Consider the following 25,190-nt stretch of genomic DNA (forward strand, 5'->3'; position numbering starts at 1 on the left):
GCTCCGGAGGAACGGCGAGCCCCGCGGGGCCGGGCCGGCGCCGCCGCCCGGGGCTGCTCCGATCCCGCTCCCGATCCCGCCCCCGCCGCGCCCCGCCCGCCGCCGCCATCTTTGTTGATGTGTCAGCGCGCCGGGCCGGGCCGGGCGGCCGGCGGGGAGCGGGTCCGCGCTGTGCCCGCCATGGCCGCGCTGCCGCCGCTCCTGCCGCCCGAGTAGCGACCGGGTGAGGGCCCGCGCCGCAGCAGGGGCGGGTACGGCGGGCGGGTGGGTGCTCGGAGCCGGCGCCGGCGTCCCCCAGCCGGACGGGCACTGCCGGGCTCCTGGAGGGGCCGGCGCGGGGCGGCCGAGGGCGCCGGCGCTCGACGGGACGGGACGGGACGGGACGGGACGGGACGGGCGCTGCCCGGCGGGAGCGGCCGCAGCGCCGCTGGATCCCCTTCAGTGTCAGCGGGCGATCCACCCGGGGGGACGCCGCGGCGGGGGCGGGGGAAGGACGGGAGGGGGGCAGAATTCCCCCGGGTGGCGAGGGAATCTCCCTGTGCAGGTGGGGGCACTGGGCTGGCAGAGGTCGCGCCAGGGCCGTGGGCGAGGGGCAGGAGGAAGGAGCGAGGTGGCAGCGAGGTCCTGCCATAGCAACACCTTCCCGGCCAGGACCTCCGAGCGGGGAGCGCAGGCTCCTGTGTTGGCTCGCAGTCTCTTTGTTTCTGTACAGCTTTCTTCTCCGCGGTATTAATTAGGTTGCGCTGTTTCGTTGGCTTTGCGTGTTGATTTTGCTGTATAGGTAAATAATTGGATAACAAAGCCCAGCAACTGTTCTGAAGGTTATTTTTTAGAGCCGGCTGCGGTGTTGCGGTACGGTACGTGTCCTTGTTGTTGCAGATAGTATTTTTTAAAGCTGCTTGCCCTTCTAGGTGTGAAAGAAGGACTTCAGCAAAATGATTATGATGTAGGCATGTAGATTTTGGCTCTTGTCCCGGAAAATAGTCTGCACAGGTGAGTCTGATACATGTGTACTTCCAGCGAGACTCTCTGCAGACCAAAAGAGGATTTCTTAGGGAATTGAAATCTTTGTGTAAGATGAGAAGTATGGCATTCCGGCTTTAGTGCTGGTTTGCTTTATCTTCTTGTAGAACTGCTTTTCAGAAGTTAAAATGTTGCAAGCAGAATACACTAAAAATCCATGTATGGTCACTGTCCCAATATGTTTTGTTGTATGAAGAAATAGTTGAAACTGTGAGCCAGAGCTGTATTTCTTTATGGGCAAGGAAATGTAATCACTGTCTGCTGTGAATGCTTATGTTGCCATTGACTTTAGGGAGGAGATGGTTAAGCTCTGGAGAGATGAGAAACTGAAAGTATGAGGATGTTTCAGGAGGCTGTTAAATGACATGTGAAATGTCATTCATTTTATATAAAAAAACCCTAGTTCTATATTGTCTTTGAGCTCTTCTTTTTCTGTAAATCTTCAGTTATCTGTTCTTGCTTTAACAGGTTTTAAAACAGTATTTTTCTGTCATTTTATAAGCCTCGATTTGAAGTTGATGACATGTTTGTTGGCATTGTGAGGTTCACTGTTTCAAACTGTTGAGAAAAGGACTGAAGAACCAAATACAGAGAATTGTTAATTTGGTCCTAATTAGCAGCTCTGTTGCTTAATACTGCCTGAAGCTAATATTGAATTTCCTGATGCTGGCTTTTAAAAAAGCTATGAAAAATAGGAAGGCATTGTTTTTCTGGATTTAATAGTGTCATTAGGCATGTTAAATTAGTAGATGTGGGCTCCAGGAAGCAATATCCTGTACTTAGTTCTGGGCTGACTTGTTCTGAACTTACTTTCCAATTGCCAAAGACATTATTGGGTAGCCTCATGGATAATGCTTACCTTCAAGTCATAGTCCAAGACCCTACTGCCTCAAATTGAGGGTGAAAAAAAAATCTCATCAGAAATAAATCAGTGTCAGAGTAGAGGGGAAAATCATGACCCTAATTTCAAGAAGTACATGGAATACTGATACTGTAATAATATTGTCTCTAATACTACCTGTTAGATTAATTAACAGAAGTCAGTCTTCTGTCAAGCCCACAGTTGACTTTTTCACATCCTTGAAGGATCAAAGTGGTTTTTTATTTGTTTTCAGGGATACCACAGAAACTCTAGGAAAGTCAGGTTTGAAACCAGAACTCTACTATCCCCCCAAATGGTGTTTTTCAGTTTGTAGTGACCATACAGACAGTAATTTAAAGCCTTTTGCGTGTGCTGGAAACAGCATTTGAAAAGAGCCATTGAAAGCAAACGTGCTGCAATCTCCAGTGCCAGATATGCCAAGATCCATATCTTACCAATGCCATGACACTACAGGTTTGTAAGAAGGTCTGCCAGAGCTCTGCCTTCTGTAGTGTGAACAAGAGTTATGGCTCTGTTACAGGTGTAGAAGACCTGTCATAGAATGTGTGCTTTGTCCAGGTTGTGTACTCAGTCATAAATTTGGTTCCTTCCACTCCCTTAAGACATTCTTCTTTACACAGGTGATGTTATCAGTGTCAGAAGGTGAATGCAGACAGGGTTCTGGTGAGGACAGAGCTGCTCCTGGCCTTGTAAGCAGAGCTAAAGGCAGGGTGCTAAAACCTGCAAGGTGACAGCAGTGCTATTGCTGGCATTGCATTCTTTGGATGCTGAAGTAGAGACTCATTTTATTGACGTGGAAGAGTAAGAGTTGTTCTGTGCTGAAGACACACAGAAGATTGCAAGTCTGGGTGTAAACCGTGGACAATCCAAGCCTCGTGTCTTCACAGAAACAGGATGCTCTTGCTAAAGTGTTGTTTTCCCCTGACACGTGAGCTTCCAGTGTGGGGGCTCCTATGACAAAAAATAACACTCTCAAGGTGTACCCCTTGACTTGTGATGGGAGCAAATCCCGCCTCACTTGTTAAACCTTAACTGATGAACTTTATTTTGGAGTTGTGCTGTTGACTCCAGACACGGAGTTAATATGACCATAATATTAACCATGGGCACGAGTTAGATAGAACACTTGGTGCTGCCTTGGAGGAATTGTATATTTCTGTTCATCACTAGTACTTGAGCTTCCCTGTTTTGCAGTGTTACCTGGTGATGTAATGCTTAGTCTGAGAAAGTAATTTGTGACAGAGTTCTTGTGAAAGATACTGTGCAAATCACAGGTAAGCTGGGTATTAAGTGGAAACAATAGGAAAGTGTGTTTTGCTGATCACTGTGTTGACTAGTAGACAGTAGCAATGGAAAAAGTAGCCTTAGGGAAAAGAAACCAAAAACTTTGCCCACCAAGTGAAGTATAAAGGTGTGATTAGTCTGTCCAGATTAGTTTAGGTAAAAGTATTATTAGGATTACAGTGAGCTAAAACAAACTGTAAAATTTCTCTTTGATTTTGTTTTTAGTATTGTCATGTAAAATTCTTACCAAGAGTTCTAATGCAATGACAGGTTGGCACTGACTTGGAAAAGCAATTTAGTTTGCTTAAGTAATGATTATTGTGTAATAAAGATGTGAAAAGTTCTTGAAGAGAGGCATTTTGGGTTTTGCAATGAACAACACAACTGCAAGAATCTAGAAATATTTTCATACCCCAAAATTATTCGTTAGCAATCTTGTTGGGTTGTTTATGTGGTAACACATAGATTGTCTAACAGGTTCATCTCTTACCTGAGTGTGATAGGTTGGAAATTGAATTAAAATGGCAACCGATTCTAACAGTTGTCTGGCTGTGAATGGTTACTTTAATATCTCTGGCTTAGGATAATGTCTTCAAAGATAATAGAAAGTACTTTATTTTTCTGTTGTGATTCATCTAATACTGTGCTTTTTAATGGAATATTTTATAGCATGATAGCTAAAGGAGATGAACAGACCCTTGTGGAACAAACTGTTCAGGCAAGTTTTGTTCGTTCTAATAAATTCTGGGGCATTTGTAGAGCTTTTTTGCATTGGGTTGCTTCATGTATGTGTGGCTTGTCAAGAAAACTCTACAAATCATTATTATTCTCCTCAATATTCTTCAACCAATAAATCCTAATTAAGTCTTTGAAATACAAAGTCCATCTCCGGTGTTATACTGGATTATACTGCATCTCACATTAACTCTTGAATTTGCAATTGAACTGGCTAAAGCACTTGTACTCTGCCTTTTAGTTGCTCAGGAACCCGTGAGAGGGAAATTGCTCTGTAACTGAGCTGTTCAAATGATGCTCATGTGCAGCTTTTACTTTTAGTGGGGTCTTCTGATGAGCATCAGAGCTTTATCATGAAAGTCTTTTGGCTGTTGACATTTCAGTCACTTCATTTCATATATGGCATGAGTGAAAATGTAAGGCAGTAAAAAAAAAATCTCTTTAGCAGAGCCTTTAGTCTGTACTGAGTGATTGGGAAAAGAACCAACCTATTATTGCACTATAAATGATAAATGTGCTTTTGGTAAAGTTATGTATTTATCTTTGCTTCATGAGCTTCAGTAGCTGCTTATATGAAGAGAAGTGCTTCCAGAATTGGATTCTGCTTGAGTGTAATGAACCATGATAAAAATCAATCTGTGGATTGGAATTTAATATTATATATTCTTTAGTGTGAATGAATAGGAGGCAGAGTAGTTTAAATGGTGGAGTATATATTGATTCTGAGTTGGGATATGCACTAGCCTTCTTTTTAAAATCATAATTATTGTTGAATAACAACTTCCAAGGGTTAAATGTAAAACTGCTGTCTCAGGACAGATTTAAGACAGATTTATAAAGATGGCTGATCTTTATAAGAATTTTTGAAAATCATGTCAGAAAAAAGATACAAAACTGTGTTTCAAAACAGCTGTTTTGAAACACAGCTCAGTTTTAGTGAGTAAAGGACAGTCCTTGCTTGCGTGTGAAGTAAATGTTAGATTCAATTCCAGCAGAAAGAGCTGAAGTCTCAGCTCACCTCCAAGTTGTTGCTAAGATGAGGAACTATTTGTGCTCAGTGCTTTTACAGGTCAAGACACAGAACACTGCAAGACATGGTGTATGTTTGATTTGTAGCTGAGTGCAGTCCACAGGTGTGTCTGGGCAGGTTGCTGAGAGCTTTAAGTCTGGTTGGAGGGATGGAGTAATGGGAGAGTGACTTACAATGTGACTTGAGGTGTGTGAATCTTCAAAATAGCTGTAAAATGTATGTAACTTCCTCTTGCAGATTCACACGATGGCATTTTAATTTCCTATTGAGTAATACAGAAAAAAAAAAGTCGATTTTTTTTGCTGTTAAAATTTTGAGGATAATGCTTTTCATTGTAAAAAAAAAAAAAAAAAAAAAAAAAAAAAAAAAAAAAAAAAAAAAATCTGTCTTCCAGACCTCCCAGTTTTAGATTTAGCTGGTAGTTTGGAGTTTTTTAGTAGCCTTTTACTGTGTGTATCTTGGCTTTTTAACGTTTAATATTTTACTGTTGGATAATCTTTGAAAGATTGTACAGCTAAGTTAAAAGTCTTTCTTTTTTCAGGTATAACACATATCAATGAACAGGCCTCGTGATTGGAGGGCTGTTAGAAAGCCAGAGTAATAATAGTGAGCAGTTCCTGGTATCTCTTTAGACCAGCTACAGTTTCAGGTGCTTTGGTGCTCTACTTTGGTTTTTGAAGTATTGCAGGTGAACAAACAGGGCAGTCATTGTTGAAAGCATTACATTTCTACCTGCTTTAGCTGGGGTGTAGAATTTTCTGTTCATCTAGTACTGGACTATGCAGAGAGAAACCCCACAACTTTCTATATATGTAGGCAATATATATATATATATATATATATACATGTCTGCTTTCCTAAATTCAGTTTTGCCAAAACTGAGTGATTCACAGATGTCTGCATCCAGCACCTTCAGTATTAAAATGCAGCTATTTTTAATCTTCTTGCTCCACAACATTGGGATGAGCTAGCAAACAAAAATCTCTCTTAACCCATAAACAGATATTTTTGGTTGAGTTGGAGAGAAGGACGTTTGTAAAATCAGTTTGAGTGTGTTACAGAGAGCAGAGCCTGGGACAGCTGGGTATTTGAGCTATGTGTTTCTGCCCAGTCTTTTGGTTTGGTGCTAGGGAAAAAAAGTCATTATTTGCTCTCACTAGGGAGTCTGAGAATGTGAAGAGTAAACCCTTTTCTAGCTGTCTCTGTAAGAAACTCTCTAAAGGACAAACATCCCTTCTCCTGGTTGCTGACACCGGACTTCAGGTTGCTAGACCTGAACTTCAGAGTTCAGAAACCAGAACCAATATGGAAAGATAGTGAGTGTTACAGAGCATTTGAAGAGACTACTGTTTAAGGATGTTTGCTTGGCTTTTTATAATGAATATCCAGTGGAGCTTCTCTTCAGAATGTGCCATCTTGGAAAGCAAAGTAACAGCAGCAATTTTGTGAGTTATCATCCAGTTCTTGACAAAGAGCCAGGAAGTACAGATCACAAATTAGAGCATGCAGAAGATTGCTCTGAAGGAATTTCAAGGCCTTTTTTCTGGATAGGTTTTTCCTGTAAATATGTGGACTTGGTTTAGAGGTGTGCAATCATTCCCTAGCAAGTTTACAGCACACACTGCAGTGACAAAGCAACTCTGAGTCCTGAGGTGACATCAGTATAAGAGCAGTAGGGACTTCTGGGAACTTGGGCTGCTTGTCTTGGTGTCACCAGTTTTTTCTGTCACTGAGCTTCTCTCCAGGCCGTGTCATGGTACTCAGGACACTGCTGAGTGTTGGAGTCATCTGCCTGTGACTGATGGAGCAGTGCATCACTCCTTTCCTTGTTCTCCACCTGCTCTCTGAAATGCATCACAACTCTAAGGCAGCTTTGAGTAGTTTTGAGACTTTAGTCTATTACTAAAGGAAATTTGAGTATTCTGCTGTGACCGATATGAAAAGGAAAGAGGAAAACTCTCTTGTACTTCTATTTAAAAATGAGCTTGTTTCATATCCTGTAAAACCAGTCCGGATGCTTTTTGACATATCCAGAGATCATGTATGATCTGATGTGAGAACTGCATTTTCACGATTTTGTGGATTGCATGTGTACATTTTTGTAGAGTAGATGATTCCCTCTTCATCAGTGACTGTGCTGCAAGGCCTCTCTCAGGAGCACAGCCAGGAGTGGAAAACATCTGCCCAAAGATGATGCAAAACCCCTTCTTGTTGAAAGGAGCTAAAATAATTGACTGCTACTGGCCATTATATTATGTAATATGTAGTTGAATGTGTCTGGTGTCCAGTAAACTGCATTTACTGTATTAAGTTCTTATTACTCCCCTTTCAGAAGGTTTTGTGCCTCAGAGTCACTTAGCTCAATGCTCTTCACTTCCATTTCAAGCCTGGGTTGAACAAGGTTTTGTATATGCACACACCCGTGAAGCATTATTCCTTTCTGCCCTTTTTTGCCCCTCTCTCTGCAGTATATTTAGGCATTGAGATGTAAATATATATTTTTTTTCTCTTAAAGCTGTAATTTTTGTTTCTCAGGACCTTGACCTTAAGTTTGCTTACAGAACTGCCCCAGGCACACACTTCTGTCATTCTTTAATCTGTTTGTTGTAAAGAGCCCCATTGTGGTAGTTACTAGGTGACAAGGCACACTTTCTTTTTTCCCTTGTTAGTGAAGTCTTCTAGACAGCCACACCTCAGTGAAAGTTTCCTATAGTTATAATTTAATGTGTTTCTTTAGCTGTCATCTAACATGTATTTTGACATTGGCTGAAACAAAGTAATTTCCTCCATCTCGAATATTTACAACATAAATGTTGAGAGTTTGGGTCAAATTCTATCTATTTTATGAAATTAAATGCTAGCATTAGTAGTGCATCTGCTTAGGAAAGGCCTTTGTAGTCAGGGATTTAAAAGAGTCACGTTTGCATTCCACAGAAGATTGGAAAGACAGGCAGTTTGAAATGGCATAATATTGAATTAAAACATACCAGAGCCGTGGCATGTGCCTGTATTCATTGTATGGCAGGCTAGAGCTGGGAATGGTGGTGTTCCTAATTAGAATTAGCAGTACTGCCATGGTGGGAAGGGTTTTCAACCAGTGCAGTGGATGAACAGCCAAGGGATGAGGGTGCCAACAGCTTCCTTTAAAAAGTTAGGAGTATTCGTGCAGAGGAAAGAGAAGGACTGAGTGTTACAGAAACTGCTTTTCTCTGTGCCACTGGATGGACTCTGAAGTGAGAATTTGCTGTTACAGCATAAGCTTCTGTGGTCTGCTGCTGAAGGTAGCTACAGGATTTTTTTTTATTCCTTTTGTTGGCATGTTACAGGAGTGAGTATTGAGATTTTTGATGTTCTCCCAGGATAATCAATACTTACACTGTGTCAGATACTTCCTTGAAGAGCTTAAATAACTCATTGTTGTATTTGTTCTTATTTTTATCATTTGCTTAGCAGTTAATAGAAGATGTTTCTGGTGTGTAACAGAAAGTGAATTAATAAATTGCTATTTCCTGAGTCTTTGCGTTCCCTGCCATACCTGGGAGACATTTGTATTCAAAAGCTGGCGTGCTGTTCATGCATTCCAGTGGCAGGCTGTCTGCTCCCTTCCTCTGATTCCTGTCAGTTGTGCTATTAGCAATTTAGCAGATAAGCACATCTTAGTTTAAGTAGTGTGGTAAATGATTGTTACCAGTACCAGCCTTCAGTGTTGTGTGTCCTTAACTACTTACTCATTTTAGATGTTATACTGGAACTTGGAGATTATATGTGCTGATGCAGATTTAAGCTTAGTTTTGTGAATAATGATGAAAAGTATGTATGCTCTTTGCATTTTTGAAGAACATCTCTGATGAGAAGAAACAGTATCTGTTTAAAACAAAGGCAGTAGTGGTTTTGAGGGGTACATTTGCGTGTATTCTTGTGTACAGGGAGATGTTTTGTAAACGTGGCTGAGCTGTGCTCCTGTTCCTCATTCCTGCTACTCTCATCACCAGGATCTGAATTGATGTATCTCCACTTGGATGCCTTTGTGTCACTGCACTGGGGGAAAACACAGGCAGCTGCCTCCTCTGCTGTGGAACAGGAGCATGGGGAGGGTGTGCTCGAGTGTCAGACTAATTCTGAGCTGTAACCAGGGGAGGACGACTGGTCAGACCAGTTGCATGAGTCCTGTCACAGCTGCAGAAAGTGTCACAAGGCAGTGACAGAGCTTTTCACACGCTGCCCTAGATGGATGGCACTCACTCATGGCATGTGGGCAAGCAGGCTTGGGCTGGGCCACTCTCACAGTGCTGCTTTGAGAAGTTCCCGTGGCACTGGCAGCAGAAGGGACTGACACTTTGGGGTGGGACAAACATCACACTTTTGTCCTATTGTCAATGTGATCATCAGGCTGAAGGAAGGAACAGAGCAGGTGCTTGAAGGTAGAAGCTTTGCAAAGCAGTGCAAGAACCCAGCACTTTGCTGTCACTCAGCACACTGTGTGCTTGGTTCATGTTCAAGCATATCATTACATAAGCCTGTTCACTTGCTTCAGTCAAGATTTGTCTTTTTTGATGGTTTTTGATGCCTTCTGAAGATATCATAAGAGGCACTAAACTATTTTGTTTCCTTAATGGAGTATACATAACCTTAGTATACATCTCTGATTTTGAAAAAGTAATTTGTAGGGATGAGTAGGGTAATACAAGATGGATACTAAACCTGGAAAGGCGTGGAGCTCCTATCAGGTGGTGTCCAAATATTACGTGGAGCTTGATGGATTTGTATGTTTGATGTGAGATAGTCAAATATTAGCATGTTTCATCCCAACTGCTAGACTGGCAACATTGATTCTTTCATCACAAAAAAAATGAGCCTTTTCTTTTGTGACATCACTGCAGTTTTCTGTCTCTGGCATTATATAGGAAGTCTCTGTTACATTCATTTGCGTGAGGTAGGCAGAACAAACTTTGAATATTCAAGAGACATTTGAATATCAGTATGAATTTGCATTGACAGCTGCTCCACATGAGTTCTTTGTCTGCACGTTTCTGGTGTGAAAATAAACTGTGATCCTGTGATCAGTTAATTTCTGTTTAAGAGTTAGTAATTAGAACGTAAAAGCTAATATTACTCAGTGACAGTAGGGGGAAAAATCTATGTACGTCATGAACAGGTGCAGATGGATTTGGGCAGATAAGGCTAAATCCAGTGCTCTGGAATCATAAAGACTGTAAACTTACTGTGGTAAATTATATTTTAGGTGCCACTGAAAATTAAAGTACAACTGCAGGGAACACTGAATCATCATAATTTACTTTTCACGCTTTAACTGATTTGTATAATCATTACTCAAATTCCTCATGTGTTTGATATAAAACCCACCCTTTATTTATGATTAATAAGAACTAAGTTGTTATGGATATGGAGTCAGTGGCTTTTTTTCCCCCTCTGTGACTGAGTTGTGCAAATAATTGCATTTCTGCTTCCATGTAGATTAGTCTTTGTAATACTAATTTACAATGTGGTTTACAGAAGGAAGTAACACAATAAAAAGAAAACTTAGTGACCTTCCTTATGTACTCTCTTTAACAGGGCTGTATTTTTCACTTGTTGCTTCCATATGGAGATAAATTCCCTCCAGTTTGCTGACTGGACTGGAAATTTTACGTGTAACAACCAACATGGAAGTTCATGTGTCTGATTTTACCACTCCCTTTGTTGAGGTAAAGGTGAACTGCAGCAGCTGGGCAGTCACAAGCAGGTTTGAGGCCGTAGCACATCAATCAAACAACTGCACATTTTGGGAGGTTCTGTAACACTTCAGAAGGTACTTTTAAAAAGGCTTAAAATGAGGTAAAAAAACCCCTCTGATCATTCCAGAGAAAGCATCATCAAGAACTTGGACTGGAGTAACTACTGGAGAAAAAACCAGTTCCTCAGCTTCATGCTAATACCGTATCTTTCACAGCTCAATGTGTAGATTATAAACTGCTTTTGACAAGAGAACAGATACTAGAAGGTGAATTTTTCTTCCATCTTAACTACATCGTTTGCAAATCATCTTACGGTTATTGATTGTTTAAAGTGCACTAGTCTGAAAGCATTGATTTTTAACAGCATTTTAATTAAGTGGGAACCAATGTGTTCTGCTACTATCAAACTGAATAGTTTTTCTTGCAGTTATGTTCACTTTTACCTTCACATTGAGACTGTCAGTTGGGTTTATTTTGTTTGAGAATTTCATTACTAGCAGAAGTTATCAAAGGGTAGATGGGTTCCAAAAGAGCATTTGTTTGCACTGCACAAACCAAGCTGTGGGATTTGCTGGTCCCAGTGTTGACCTAAACATAAATCTTTTGAAGCAAAGGGTAATCAGGGATTTTATTAATACCACAGAAGATCTGTTGTGGAATGGGGAACCCTGTCACATTGTGTAGACTCTATCCTTCCCCATCTCTGTGCTCATTTGTACCTCTCCCTTACCACTTGTGTTCTGGGTCCTACTGATTGTACTGGGTTAGAGGCTGTGTAGCACTGAGGATTTTTTTTTTTTGCTTGGAAACCAAAACAGGAAAAGGTGTCTGCTTGTTACTTAAAAAAATGTGGGATTCTCATTTGCTGATTTGTGACTCTCATCCAGTTGTGATATGTTCCCTTCTGTACTCTCAGCTGAATGCTCAGTTTTCCGTGTGCTTCCCTCTTGGTGATTAAATGCCAGCTGCAGATTTCAGATACTTGTGGGATGGTGTTTCCTGGTAGAAAGAGCTGCTTTTTGTGCCTAACAGTGAAGGGTGACAGTGGTAGCAATTGGTGACAGGCCTAATGGGACTCATAAACCTCTGTTTTAACGATGTGAGCCTCAGTAGGAAGTGTTGGTTAATAAGGCAGCACTCTTGGGGAGTGAAGGCAAACAGCATGAAAAGGGTTTTCTTTCAGGCTGAGGCAAAGAGAGGAGCATGGAGCAAGTACCTGAGTGGCTCAGATGGTGTGGCTGTGTAAGGGAGAGCTGAACAAGTCAGAAAGCAAGGATGGAAACAAGTTTGATGTGTTTTCCTTTGAGATGGCTCTTGGATTAGCAGAGTTGAATTTATAAATGAAAAGTTTGCCTTGTTTATAAATTAGCCTAAAGTATCCACTGTAGTAGGATAGGGTTGTGTATAAAAGTTAGGACTGCTGGAATGAATTTCTCCTAATGGAAATAAGGGCTTCCTGTGCTTGCTAAAAATGCCAGTAAGTCTTTTCAGATACAGAACCATCTGGGCTTCCTGAAAAAGAAGATACAGTATTATACCCAGGCTCTTCCATAGTCATTCTGACTATTTGGATCACAGTAGGATGTCCTTCTAGTGCTTCTAGAGAGCTTCTACTGAGCTTTTCAAGTTCTTGCTCTGCAAGCTACTGTTTGAGAGAGCAGATCTGCCACAGACCATCTGTGCTCTTCCACGGGGGATTTTGGTTGCTTGAAAACAGATGGGAAAAGAGAATCTCACCCCCATCCTCCCCCAGTCCCTTCCCTTAGTTTCCTGGGTACAGATGCATTTTGCTGTATGGATGCTCAGTGAGGACATGACAGTAAAGAAATTGGATATTCTGGCTGGACCAGGGAATCACCCTATGTTGTAGAAATGAGTAAGTCAAGACATACTGTTGCTCTCAAATCATGCATAGGGAAGTGAAAGATGTAAGACCCTGGGTGCTTAACTTTTTGGGGTGATTTTTTGTCATGAAGTATTTTTTAGAAGTGATTACTTGGAATTTTTGTGGGTTTAAATGGTAGAATTATTAATTTGAGAAAGTTCTGCTTTTTTATTGTCTTGGCATTTACTGTCTCTCTGCTTCCTCTTCACTATCCCTGATTTGTCATCTTCTTGTAGAAAGACTTGTATTGAAGCATTTACATAAAACTTGGACTGAAAGATCAACAAACTCTATATAACATATCTACATATTTTTGCACTTTGAATTTTACTTTCTAGTAGCCTTTATTTCCCCTATCTCAATCTCTTTTGCTATTATATATAACATGTTGTAATATAAATTCTCCATCTAGATTTCCAAAGGAAGATTGTGGAGGAATATTTACCAGAAATGCAGAGCACACTGGAGCCAGTCATTGTGCCAGATGATGCCTCTTTGAAGTCCCCAGATAATGAGAAGGCTGATAAAACCCCTGGAATGGAGGAGTGCCCAAGCATCAGTTGCACTGGAGGTGATGGTGGTGTCTTGGAAAGGGAATTGAGTTCGCTGCCCTCGGATCAGGATGCAGCAGCTGTTGGCAGCAGCAGCAGCAATGGGGCTCCAGCAGAAGGACAGCAGCAGTGTGGAGGGACAGACCCCTCTGCCTGCTGTGAAAAAAAGGCAGAAGGCTCCACAAAACCAGAACATCTCCCTAGCGAAGAACTTGAACGACATGATCCAAAAACTAACCAGACAGAACAGTCATTAATGGAAATATTACAGGATCTAAGGGAGGAATCTGACTTTGTGAAAAAATCAAGTGATAAAATCTATTCAGAAAGCCCTTACGACACAGACTGTACAAAGAAGCTTATTTCCACAATACATCAGACTTCCTCACAGGAGGATTTGCTAAAGGAAATAGAGTCTGAACTCTTATCCACAGATTTCTCAAAGGAACCAAAGCTCCCCAATGGTGTGCAGAAGGGTGAACATGCCTTGGCTGTGTTTGAAAAATGTGTACAAGATAAATACCTGCAGCAAGAACAAACTATTACAAAGTGAGTATTTGAGTATGTGCATCATAGTTGGAGGTGTGTGCTGAACAATTGTGGCTGCATGTTGTGTGCACCTGCTTACAACATTTTGGTATGAAGCAAGTTGTCTCAAGTTGGTATGAGGATAGTTAATGAGCTCTTTAAAATTGTTCTTTAAGCGAAGAATCATTTTTACTTGTGGTGTGTACTTGTAAATAAAAGTGTGTGCTTAGATGTCTGAATTCTTGCAGGATTTGGCAGGAACTGAATAGCCAACTGTGTCATTGAATAGCTTGCCAATGTCTAGAATTACTTAAATACTGCAGCAGTAATGGTGATTTAAAAATAGTCCAGGATTCATTCAGTCCATATGTGTCTGTGGAGAAATGAATCTTTGAAAGTACTAACTCCCACAATGGGCATTTTATTTGTGTTTAAAATTGCTTGTTTCTTTTTCAAGTAGTATTTGATCTCCTGTTATCATCCAGCAAAGTTGTTAATCAGATGAGAGTGTTATTTGAGTTGGAAGTGTCATACATCGATTGACTACACTTTGCACATTTTATAGAAGGATTTCTGAAATGCCTGGCTTAGAAATGTTGCTATGATGAACTGGGCTTAATAGTTCTACTATTAATACTTAATAGTATTCAACATGATTATTTCTGTTCATCAAAAGCCAGTTCATTGCTTGATTTCATGATTCTTTACCTGTGTTTAATACTTCGTTGCCTCTTCAGAAATGCTTTTTTGCTAACAAAATGTAGCCTCTAACTTAATATTTATTCCTTTTTGCAGAGCTGGAAATGAGTGTCCTACTTTTCATATAAAGTTCTCCAATACCATGATCTAGGAGGACATCAAAAGAAGGGAAACCAGATAGAGGGAAAGTGTCCCAGTAGGGAAAGTATTCTCTTGCACTTCACCAGTTAACTTCTGACAGGAACCATCCATGTGAGGAAAGTCAGCTGATGGCAGGAAAGCTGGAGAGTGCACAGTTAGACATTCAGAAGTTACAGAGGAGGAGTGGCAATCTGAAGTGTGGGTGTGTAGAGAGGGGTAATTCCAGGAGATCATAACATAAGGAGTTTTACTTATTCATGGTAAACTCAGAGGCAGGCCAGTGTTTTCAGCCATGGATCAATTACTTCCTTAGAGACAAGTGTTTTTATTTCTGTGTGTGTTATATATACATACAGAAGGCTTTATGTAAAAACATGTCTCTTCTTTTTGGCCAGCTGCAACCATGTGACACTTGGGAACTCACCTCAAGAGTGTGAAGCTGCTGTGGAACATTTTGTGTTTGGTCCAAAGAGCACTCTGGGTTGTGTTTGTTTTGTCCCTTACTTTATGATCAGCAGAATTTCTTGTAACACCATTCTGGAAATAGCCCAGTTGTCTCCAGTGATCTCAATAAATATGTGAGCAGCTGTGGTGTGAATTAAGAATTTGTAATACTGGAATAATCATTAATAGATTAAAAAGCAGCTCACAAGTGCTAAGCTCTCTGTAACTGATGGTTTTGAATTCTTTATAATTTAGGAGACTAGTTTGTTCAGAGATTTTTTTTTTTCAACAAAGAGGCAGGAATAAAGGGATATTTAAGTATCTTTTGCAGGTAAATGCATGACTCACAAATTCATGCAATTAGTGGCCTAAAATACTCACCATGTAATAATATCTGCAAACATGTAAATATATTTGAGACTGTTTATTCAGCAAGTTCTGATAATGTAACTTCTGAGTTTTATGCTAGAATGTCAAACAAGGTCTGATTTCGCTTCAAACAGCTGAACTGGAACTATTGCTAATAATTGAACTTCATAAAGAGCACAGGCATGGATACTTCTTACCTACTTAGGACTTATAAAATCGAGATTCTTTCTTACCAGGTTGTGAACTTCCATGGGTACTCTGAGAAATCCATGAAATTAATAAAATCTCAGTGTTTTCAGACAAATGACTGGTGAGACTGTCTGGAAGTTACTGTCTTACATTACTTTAAAATTACTAACATCTACAGTTTTGTAGTTTCATAGGGTTACCAAATGTCCCATGTCATTATGGACCACAACAACCCTAAAATGCTGGAAACAAGCAGTTTCCTCACCAGGAGGTTGCTGCTTGATGTTTTGGAGTTAAGTTCCACATGCACATTGTTCTTTTTTTTCCTTGTTGGGCTTTCATGGATTTTTTTTTTTGGTTTCTGGCTTCCAATAGAACTTGCTGGTTGAAGAGTAAACCCCATTTACCTCAAGATTGAAAATAAGCAACCAAAAAACCCCAGTACTGATGTACCTTGTTTTTAATTTTTGTTTGTTTGTTTACAGATTGATTAAAGAAAATAAAAAGCATCAGGAACTGATTTTGGAAATTTGCTCAGAAAAGGACAACTTAAAAGATGAATTGAAAAAACGATCAGAAACAGAAAAGCAGCACCTCAGCATTATTAAACAGGTACAGATAACAAACCAGAAGTGCTGGTTAGTAGTTCACCTGTGTATAATTCACAGTTGCCACTGTTGAGCAGGACATCACCCCTGGTAGCACAGTGAAGGTGGGGATGCCCAGGCTTATTATCTTAAGCTTTCTGAGAGGATAAATCTGCTCTTGTATTCCAAGAAATTGTCTAAAAGCCTTCAGTGAATTTGGATAAACCGATTTTCTGGATTCACATCCCTTAAGCGTTCTGTATCTGGAAGTCTCTGCTGTGGTAGTGGCAGGTACTAAATACAGGCCTTTGCTTAGAGGCTTGTTAGAGCCACAGCAGGCAAAGGAGAACCGTGGTGTGGGCTGGCTTTAGTGTGGGAGGAAAAGGTTTCACACCAGGTGTCACTGCTGGTCTGTTATCAGCTCTCTGCTGATGTCCCTGCAGCTGGCTGGCCAGCTTTATAAACTGATTACAGGTTATGTCTTGGAAATCTTACAAGAGAAACATGTGAAATACCAATTCCTGTTTGTCCAAGTGCTGCTGACTGTCCTGGTTGTCAGGTTTTGTTGTCTGCATCACGCACAAATCTGTTCTCAGAGCAGGGTGTCAGGCTTGAAGTGTTCTAGAGGAATATATTCCTGTAATATATTCATATATTCATGGTTGATTTCAGAGAATATTTGAAAATCCATGACGTGATTGAAAATTGAATTGAAAAGTGTTATTTTTAGGCTACAAATTGGAATTGCTTGTGCCTGAATAAACCAGTATGAGCAGCTGCCTCTTTTTTTCTTGTCTGTATTTCCATGGTAGCTCTGTCATGAGTCATATATGATTTCATGAAGCTCTATCGTGCAGCAATTGCTTTATTCCATTCTGAAAAGAAGTACTTCTGAGGGTGTTTGTCATACTACATGCCTACAAGTGATTTCAGAAGATGTTCTTCTGGACTGTAATAGTTTTATATGGCTGTTGATAGCACTTGGAGCTGTAAGAGACATTGCAGTGAAACCCTTGCATTCTTTCATTTGTGATGGCAGTGTTTTATTGCTGGAATTTCTGTATTAGTGCTTTATGGTAACTTTGATGTAAATGAAAGCTTGGCTGTACTCACAGCTCTAAACAAACTGTACCTGCCTGCTTGTACATGTGAAGCTTTTTCTCTGGCAAGTGATGCATTTGCAGAGCTGAACAGAGTGTGGTCAAGTCATGATGTGGTAGCAGAAGCAAATTAGGCAGTTCTTGGCTCTTACACAGCAGCTGGGGATTGCACAGAATTTACAGCACCAATGCTGAGATCCTGCCCCTTCTCCCCCAGCCCCCTAACCTGGGTGAGCTGGCACAAGAGGAGGGTCATGAGGCACAATCTGAACAACGTTTGGGCAGTGTCACAGCCTCTGCAGCCACCACGCTGCTCCTGCTGGACTTGCCTGGCTTGGCAGGGAGCACGCTCTGGGAAGTGTTCCAGTTAGCACTGGGAATTGTTCTTCAGCTGGATCAGGTCTCTGACTCAGTTCACTAGGTGGCTAAAAAGAGTTCCAGCATGATGACTAAGCTCATCTTTATTTGCTGAGTGATTTTTCAATGAATTAATTCTCAGTCTAATTTAGTGTGGATGCATGGCTGCTTTGCTGGCGTGGTGAAGGATATGGCACAGGGGTAGGAACAAAAGGGTGGAAGGTGAAGCACCCTCAGATAGCAGCCAGCTCTGCTCTGGCAGCTCAGCACTTGCTGTCAATCTGGTTTTTTGTGTAGTAAATTACTGTGCCTTGTGTTTTACGTGATTTGAAGCATCTTCACTCTCACTGAAGATGAAAATTGACATCTTTCATGCTTTTACTGGTCATGCAAAGCTAGATGTTGATATGGGTGGTTGCAACTTGACAAGTGTAAAATACAGGTAAATATCTGTTGAAACATCTAATTTTGTGTGAAATATGCCTGCCTGTATAAAACCCGATCAAAGAGTTATTTTTCCTATAATTATATCATGATGTTGCATTTTAGCTGGAAGCAAGAATAGAAGAGCTTAATAAAGAAGTGAAAGCTAGCAAAGACAGACTGGTAACTCAAGATGCAGCAGCCAAAAATACCATTCAGCAGTTGCACAAAGAGATGGCCTTTCGAATGGAACAGGTAATATGGAAAAACTTAAAGTATTGAACATCTACATTATTGAGCAAACTTGGTTCTTGTAGGAAGCATATTGGATCGCTACGTAAGACAGAATTTTCCAAAATTGGAACTCCTGGTGTGCAGTTATATAGGCATTTTTGATAACTCAAAATTCACTGTCAGCAGTGAATTTCCAAATAGCTGTTAACACTTCAGTGTGCCTGATAACTCTTTTAAAAAAATCCCTATTTTTTATGTACTAAATTCAGCCCTCAAGGAAATCTCATTTTCTTTACCTGTAAGCTGAACTTGATTCAAAAGGAGCCAAAAGCTGGCAATAGCTTTTTACAGACAGACTGTCAGAAAATTAATATTTTTCTCAATTCCAGCACAAAGCTGTTATTTTGTCTTCATGTATTACTGAAATCTGGGATTTTCTTTTTCCTTTTTAGTATCATATTATGCCAGGTATTTTCTCTGTTGCATGTATTCTAAAGCTTGATGTCTGATTTTACTTTTTCTTTTCTAATTTGAAGCAGAACTTCTTAGTGCTGGGATGGGGGGAATCTTTAAAAGTAAGCCACTGAAAGGGAGCCAGCTGAAAAATAAGCCACTGAATAATAATTGTGCAGTTGGCATGTGGATGAAGGAAGACAGAGTACCAGGACGGAGTATTTGCAAAATAATTTTGTTCCTGAACTTTATACTTTTTCCTTCTAAACAATAAATTACTGATGTATTGATAACTCATTTAAGATGTTCAGCTGTGAAGATGCAGCTGCTTAGATACATAATTAGTGCTTAAGAGGGAATGAATGTTAGTCTTTGTCAAACTGGAGCTTTTGAGTCCTGCCTTGTTGTGCTACTCTACTGCAATACTAAAAATATCCAGTTAACTATGAAATACGATATTTGATCCATTGTTTTGATATTTTTCAAGGCAAACAAGAAATGTGAGGAAGCTCGCCACGAGAAGGAGACGATGGTGATGAAATATGTGCGAGGGGAGAAGGAGGCGCTTGACCTCCGAAAGGAAAAGGAGGTCCTTGAGAGGAGACTGAGAGATGCCAACAAAGAAATAGAAAAGCTTACAAATAAAATCAAACAACTTTCTCAGGAAAAAGGAAGATTGCACCAGCTCTATGAAACTAAGGTACTCTAAGTACTGCTGTGTGACTTGATTAAAAGCTCTCTCACAACAACATCATCACTTGTTTGCTGTCGTACTTGGTAAAAGAAGCCTATTCTTTAGATTTTGCTGCACAGCTGTGGAAATGCCTTTCTTCCAAGGGAAGGGAAAAAGTTACTCAGTTCTCATTGCAATCTTTTTGAAGTTCTTTTTAATATTTCCCTGAATACTAGTTTGTGAAACATCAGGGGTTTTTTGTTTTTTTTTTTACAAAATTGTGAAGACAGCTTGTTGCAGGTGTCTAGATTCTGAAGCAATGTCTAACTTCAGGTTTTTTTTAAAAGGCTGCAAAGGCATTAAATTATTGCAGTGGTTTTTTGTTGTTTCTCTGTTTTCACTCTGTATTTCCTCTTTTGTATTACTAAAAATTGATAATAAAGCAATAGAAATTTTCATCCAAAATTTTGCCACTCATTTTGAGAAAGCAGTAAGAGATTGAGTAAACTATCCAAGTCTCTTTGTATTGTCCTTCACAGCTGTGCTTTACAATTCTATTTCATGTGGAAGATCCAAAAAGTAATAAATTTCTAGAAACTATGCTTCTGAAACAAAAATCACCTCTGTGGTGCTTTGTCTTTTCACAGATATATGAAATTACCATATACTATCAGTAATGCAACCTTACCTTGCTATTCAAACCACAACACTAATGGGGATTTTTTGTCAGTGCATTAAAGCCTTATTGGGCATTCTGAAATGTGTGCATGATTTTACAAAACCCAGACATTAAGGAAAAAAACAACTTGATAACTGGACAGGAGTTTTGTTGTAGAGACACTGAATCATTTAATTCTATAAAAAATCTATGAAATCTTCTCAGGATGGTGAAGCCACTCGACTCAACAGAGAAATTGAAAAATTGAAAGAAGAAATCAATTCTCATATTATCAAAGTTAAATGGGCTCAGAACAAATTGAAAACAGAAATGGATTCACACAAGGTGAGTGAAGTGGTGCTGATATCATTACATGAAAATACAGTTAATGTAGTTGTTATAGCATTTACTTTTCATATACTATTTCTAATGTGTTTCTGTTTAATTTGAATAGTTGCAGCAGAAGTCAGAATAGTGCTCTCAAATAGTGATGCTGAAATGGAAATGTTGGAAGGATGTGAAGGGAGGATGTACTGGGGGATTCTCTTTAATTTGGCCATCAAACTTTAATTTGTTGTTGAGTTTGTTTTGGGGGGTTATTTGTTTCAAATAACTGTTTTCTTAGTTCTTAAGTGATAGAATTAAATCTGCTGTTTGAAAATGTGCATGGCACATAAGGAAGAGATCCTTTTGTTGTGCCTTCAGTGTTGGGTCAAATGGAATTACATAAATTTACAGTTCAATGGAAGCAAGGGGAAATATAGTGTTGGACTCTTTGTTTTGTTAATTCTTGTTAAGACTGAAAAGCAAGTTTTATTGGGAAAAATGTGCTTTTCAGATGAAGTTAAGTAAGTGGGTTTTACTAGGTTTAACCCATTCTTTTAATTACTGTTTTTGTAGGACACCAAAGATCGCCTCAAAGATGCAATGACAAAATTAACTGAAGCAAAAGAAGAAGGAGATCAGATAAGGAAAAACTGTCAAGAAATGATAAAATCCTATCAAGTAGGCACATTTTCTCAAGAGGTCAAATTATTGTTTAGTGCCTGAGTTGTCTTTTTCACTTCTATCTTAAGCTGTAGCAGGGAAGAATTATCCTCTGCAAGCTCCAAAGCTGAGATGAATAGTGACTGGTTTTTTACTTTAGTGCAAAGTTGTTAAATAAAAGGGAAAATACTTATCTTGATTGACATGCAGCATGGGGATCTTTCTTGGCATGGTCAGGATTATCAGAGGTGCACTTACAGGAAAGACTCAGTGGTGTGAAAAGCTGTCTGTACACTCATAGAATAGAAAGGAAACATAAAACTACTTACATTTCTTCAATCCCTTTAGGAGACAGAAGAAATCAAATCAAATGAATTGGATGCAAAATTCCAAATAACTAGAGGAGAACTAGAGAAACAAATTCAGGAGAAGTCTGATCACCTGGAGGTAAATATGTTGGTGTATGGAGTCCACTTTGTGGTTAAAAATTCTGTGAGATTATAATTTTACAGTTATGTGAGATTCTTTGGGTTTTGTGGTCTAATACTAAATCCCAGGTGTCTGCCCTCCAGCATTGTTTTTTTGGAAGATGTTTTCAGGTACTACCTTGGATTCACTTTTTAAAAACAAAGTTAGGGCGAAAATATGATATAGTGAAGGTGAAATAACTTCTCTTTCATTTATAAGCATGAATGTTGCTGTAACTAAAAGCACAAATTCAGTTGAATCAGGCCAGTATTCTGATTCAGTTGAATCAGGTCAGTTTCTCTGACCAGTATTTTGCCAAGTTATATGGGAAGGAGAGACAAGGACCAGCCTATATTCTTTGCAGAGATTTACTAGCCCCAAATTTAAATTCTCTGATGATACTGTATCTGCTCATAGCTCATCTGTGCCCTCTTCAGAGGTGACCAGGTGCCAGTTTGCTTGGAGCTTTCCTAGGACCTGTTGTGCTCTAGATTTGTGTACCTAAAACCAGAGTGTGCAGTCTTGCTTTTCTCCTCAGTTCTCCTGAGAATAAAGAAGCCTTGAGGTTTTGCTTTCCTTTTTGAAGACGTAAACCAAGCCTTTGGGGTACCTGTTCTGCCTCAGGCCCTCTCAGCTGTTGTGGTGGCCTGTATTAGCCTAGATTTTTTTTTTTTTTGAGGTGCCACTGTACATTTCGTTTTCTCAATGAGCTTTCTACCCTCTAAAAAGGTGCATCATGCAAAAATAAAAGAACTGGAAGACTTGAAGAGAACATTTAAGGAAGGCATGGATGAGCTTCGAACACTGAGAACAAAGGTAAAGTGTGTTGATTGGAGTGGGGCTGAATGCACAGTGCTGGGGTTTTGGAACAAGAGTACATTCCATTCCTAATTGTGCTTTTACTTCTTTGGGAATAAACAGTGTGGTTAGAGATTGGCTGGCATGAGACTAGAAAGGATACCTAATTGTTTAATGTTTTCCTTCATGGTGTGCGCCTCATTTAGCTGAAAAGTTGAAACATTTTAAATTTGTAATCCTGCAAATATTTTCAATTTTCTAAATTTTGTATAAGTAGAATACTTTTATGATTCTCCTACCTGTGGAATGAGTTTTGGGCTCTGGTAAAGAGGTTATGCTGTCCATAATTTGTGGACATTCTATAGAATAGCATGCCAGTCCCTCTGCAGAGCAGCTCAATAGCACTGGAAAAAGGGAGGAAGATATAGTAGGGAGTTGCCTTAGTAACTGGGGAAACATCATATCTGTGGACCCTGATCCATTAGGCTGATAAGTTTGAGCCTTTGGACAAAACTAGTGCTAAGCACACTTGTTGAAATTCTTGTTTGTTTTTCTGACTCTTTATTTGATCTGAAATACTTTGGGATATTGCTCTAAGTTGCTTGGAACCACCAAAAAATTAACACATGTGCTTTGTACAATAGTCTAGACATATGGTCAGAATAATTTAACTCTGAAGTTTGTGAAACTAAATAGTTTCTGGTTTTATTTTTTTTCCCCATTTAGGTAAAGTGTCTAGAGGATGAGCGCTTAAGAACAGAAGATGAGTTATCCAAGTATAAAGAAATAATAAATAGACAGAAAAGTGAAATTCAGAATTTGCTGGACAGAGTCAAAACTGTAGATCAGCTGCAGGATCAACATCAGAGGTACAGCTGTGCACTTTGAGTAATGATTTAAAAGATTATCTGAGATGTAGAAGAGTTTGTTTTATTGAATTTATTGATGCTTTAAATGTATTGTAATTTGAAGAATGCCTGTCCTGATTTAAATCAGTGTTTTTAATATTGAAGATAACCTTGGTGGCCTCTTACAAAACAAGGGGATTGAGACTAATAAATCTAATTTAGTGTCCCTCATTATTAGAATAACAAATGCCTGATTTCCAGCATAGTCTACAGGAGATTGTCTTCTAGGTGTCTGCTCAGTGATTGTTTTATTGAAAAATGGAGGGGAGCAATTAAACTGGAAAGATAAATTGCTTTAAAATGGTAATGGATGAATGGAAGTACATAATGAAAAGAATTTTACTTACTTGACAGATGCTGTATTCAGACAGTATGGAGCACTTTTCTTTCTAATGGACTGGAATTCATTCTGCAGTGTCAAAGTTTGCTCATTTAAGAATATGAGGGGAAATAGTCTCAGGGGAGGGTGGGGCCCATGCCCCATTCTGGAGTGTCTGAGCATGGTCCCGTGTGTGTGTGGTACATTTGGACTGGGATCTACAAATGCTGGTCACTCTGCTCGTTCAGTGGTGATGCATAACTGGAGATAGACAAATGTCAGATAGGCAGAACCACCCATGTGTCTGTCTCATCCTGGTAAACAGGTCTTATTTGTCACTCAAAAGTATTTCTGTAATTACAGGCCTTCTTCAGGGTTTAGCAAATCAATCACTTTCCATTTGCTCTGTGCTGGACACCTGTATTGGTGTGGTCAACCTTTCCAGGGAAACTGCTAGAAACTACTGGAGCCTACACCTGGATCAGTAACAGTCACTTTTCACTTGGAATCTTGCCAAATGAATTAAAGTGACTGTGATCAAAGTGTGAAACTACAAATGTGTCTTTCCACTTATCTTTTCCTGTCAGTAATTGAGACATGCTTAAATATGTCTCTCATTCCTATTCAATTTTGATTTTTTTTCAGTATCCTTCCCATACATTTATTATCCCTGCATCAAATTTCATACTGTCTTTTATTTCAATTTCAAGGCAGACATCCTGAAATGTGTAAAGGCTATATTATAAAGTGAACGTTCAGCTATCTTTCTTCACTAGAGGAATATGATTTTAGGTTGAATGCTGGGAGGAACTTCATGGCTGATCTGGATATTGATCACCTCCAGTGTTCCTTAGTCTCCTTAATTTGCAAATTTTTAAGGATAAGCTGGACATCTCTTTTAGAATGGTCTAAACCTTTAATTTTGTCTGATCCAGCCCTGACTGCTAGGCAGAGATTTCTGTAATGAAACAACATATTTGAAAATGTAAAATACAAGCATAGCCTTCTGGCACAGGTTTTTAAATGGGAGCTGCAGGAGAGACACTCTGCAGCAAAAATTACTGGGTCTTGGCTCTTCTTGGAGAAACAAATCATTACAGGACTGTTGGTTTAAAGTGAATTGATCCTTCTTATAATTACCCTGTCAGGAAATTAGATGTGTGCACTTACTTTGTGTAATTTTAATTTTATTTTTAAATTTGAATATACATACTTTCTGCAAGAAAAGTGAGTATTTTTCTGCTGATGTTAGAAAGTAAAGTTTTAGAAGAGGTGTATAAAATCCTATAAGTCAAGAATTAATGAACTAATATTGCAAGAGCAAATAAGAGGGATGTTTTTAGTCTGTAACATTTTTAACAGCTATTAAATTTTGGAATTAATTTCAAATACTTTCTGTATAATGTTGATGATAACTGAAGATGCAGCATTTTTCACTCAGATGGATTGGATGTGAAATATCAAAAGTCTCCTAATGGTAGTCTTTCAGTAGAAATAAAAACTTGTTTTGTAGAGGGGAAGGACTTATTTGTAGGAGGAGGAGTAGTGGAGTAAGGCCCTTTGATTCAGAGCTACAGGGCTTGGATAATGATGTGTCAGAAATCACCATACTGCTGTCCTAGAGAAATCCAAACTGGAGTATTTCCCTGGTTTTTAAAGATAAGGCCTCTTACAGATTTGCCTCTTACCCCACCTTTGTTGGATTTGCAAACACTCCTCTTACCTACCA

The 25,190-nt window shown here is 39.5% G+C and overlaps 1 protein-coding gene across 2 annotated transcripts in view; it reads left to right on the forward strand.

The window, feature by feature from the left end:
• Positions 1-80: 80 nt before the first annotated feature.
• The window catches only part of CCDC186 (coiled-coil domain containing 186), a 34,661-nt gene continuing 9,551 nt past the window's right edge, over positions 81-25,190 (forward strand). The window contains exons 1-10 of one of the 2 annotated variants that reach the window (XM_063405265.1): positions 81-223; positions 12,988-13,675; positions 15,982-16,108; positions 18,090-18,218; positions 19,138-19,350; positions 20,207-20,326; positions 20,882-20,986; positions 21,317-21,415; positions 22,166-22,252; positions 22,961-23,103. In XM_063405265.1, the coding sequence (XP_063261335.1) occupies positions 13,026-13,675; positions 15,982-16,108; positions 18,090-18,218; positions 19,138-19,350; positions 20,207-20,326; positions 20,882-20,986; positions 21,317-21,415; positions 22,166-22,252; positions 22,961-23,103 (1,673 nt within the window). In that variant the 5' untranslated portion in view covers positions 81-223; positions 12,988-13,025. Of the gene's footprint in view, positions 224-12,547; positions 12,567-12,987; positions 13,676-15,981; positions 16,109-18,089; positions 18,219-19,137; positions 19,351-20,206; positions 20,327-20,881; positions 20,987-21,316; positions 21,416-22,165; positions 22,253-22,960; positions 23,104-25,190 lie in introns of those variants that run through there. The other variant, XM_063405264.1, reaches the window with a different exon arrangement.

This window comes from Prinia subflava, chromosome 9, assembly GCF_021018805.1.
Source record: "Prinia subflava isolate CZ2003 ecotype Zambia chromosome 9, Cam_Psub_1.2, whole genome shotgun sequence".
Lineage (NCBI taxonomy): Eukaryota > Metazoa > Chordata > Aves > Passeriformes > Cisticolidae > Prinia > Prinia subflava.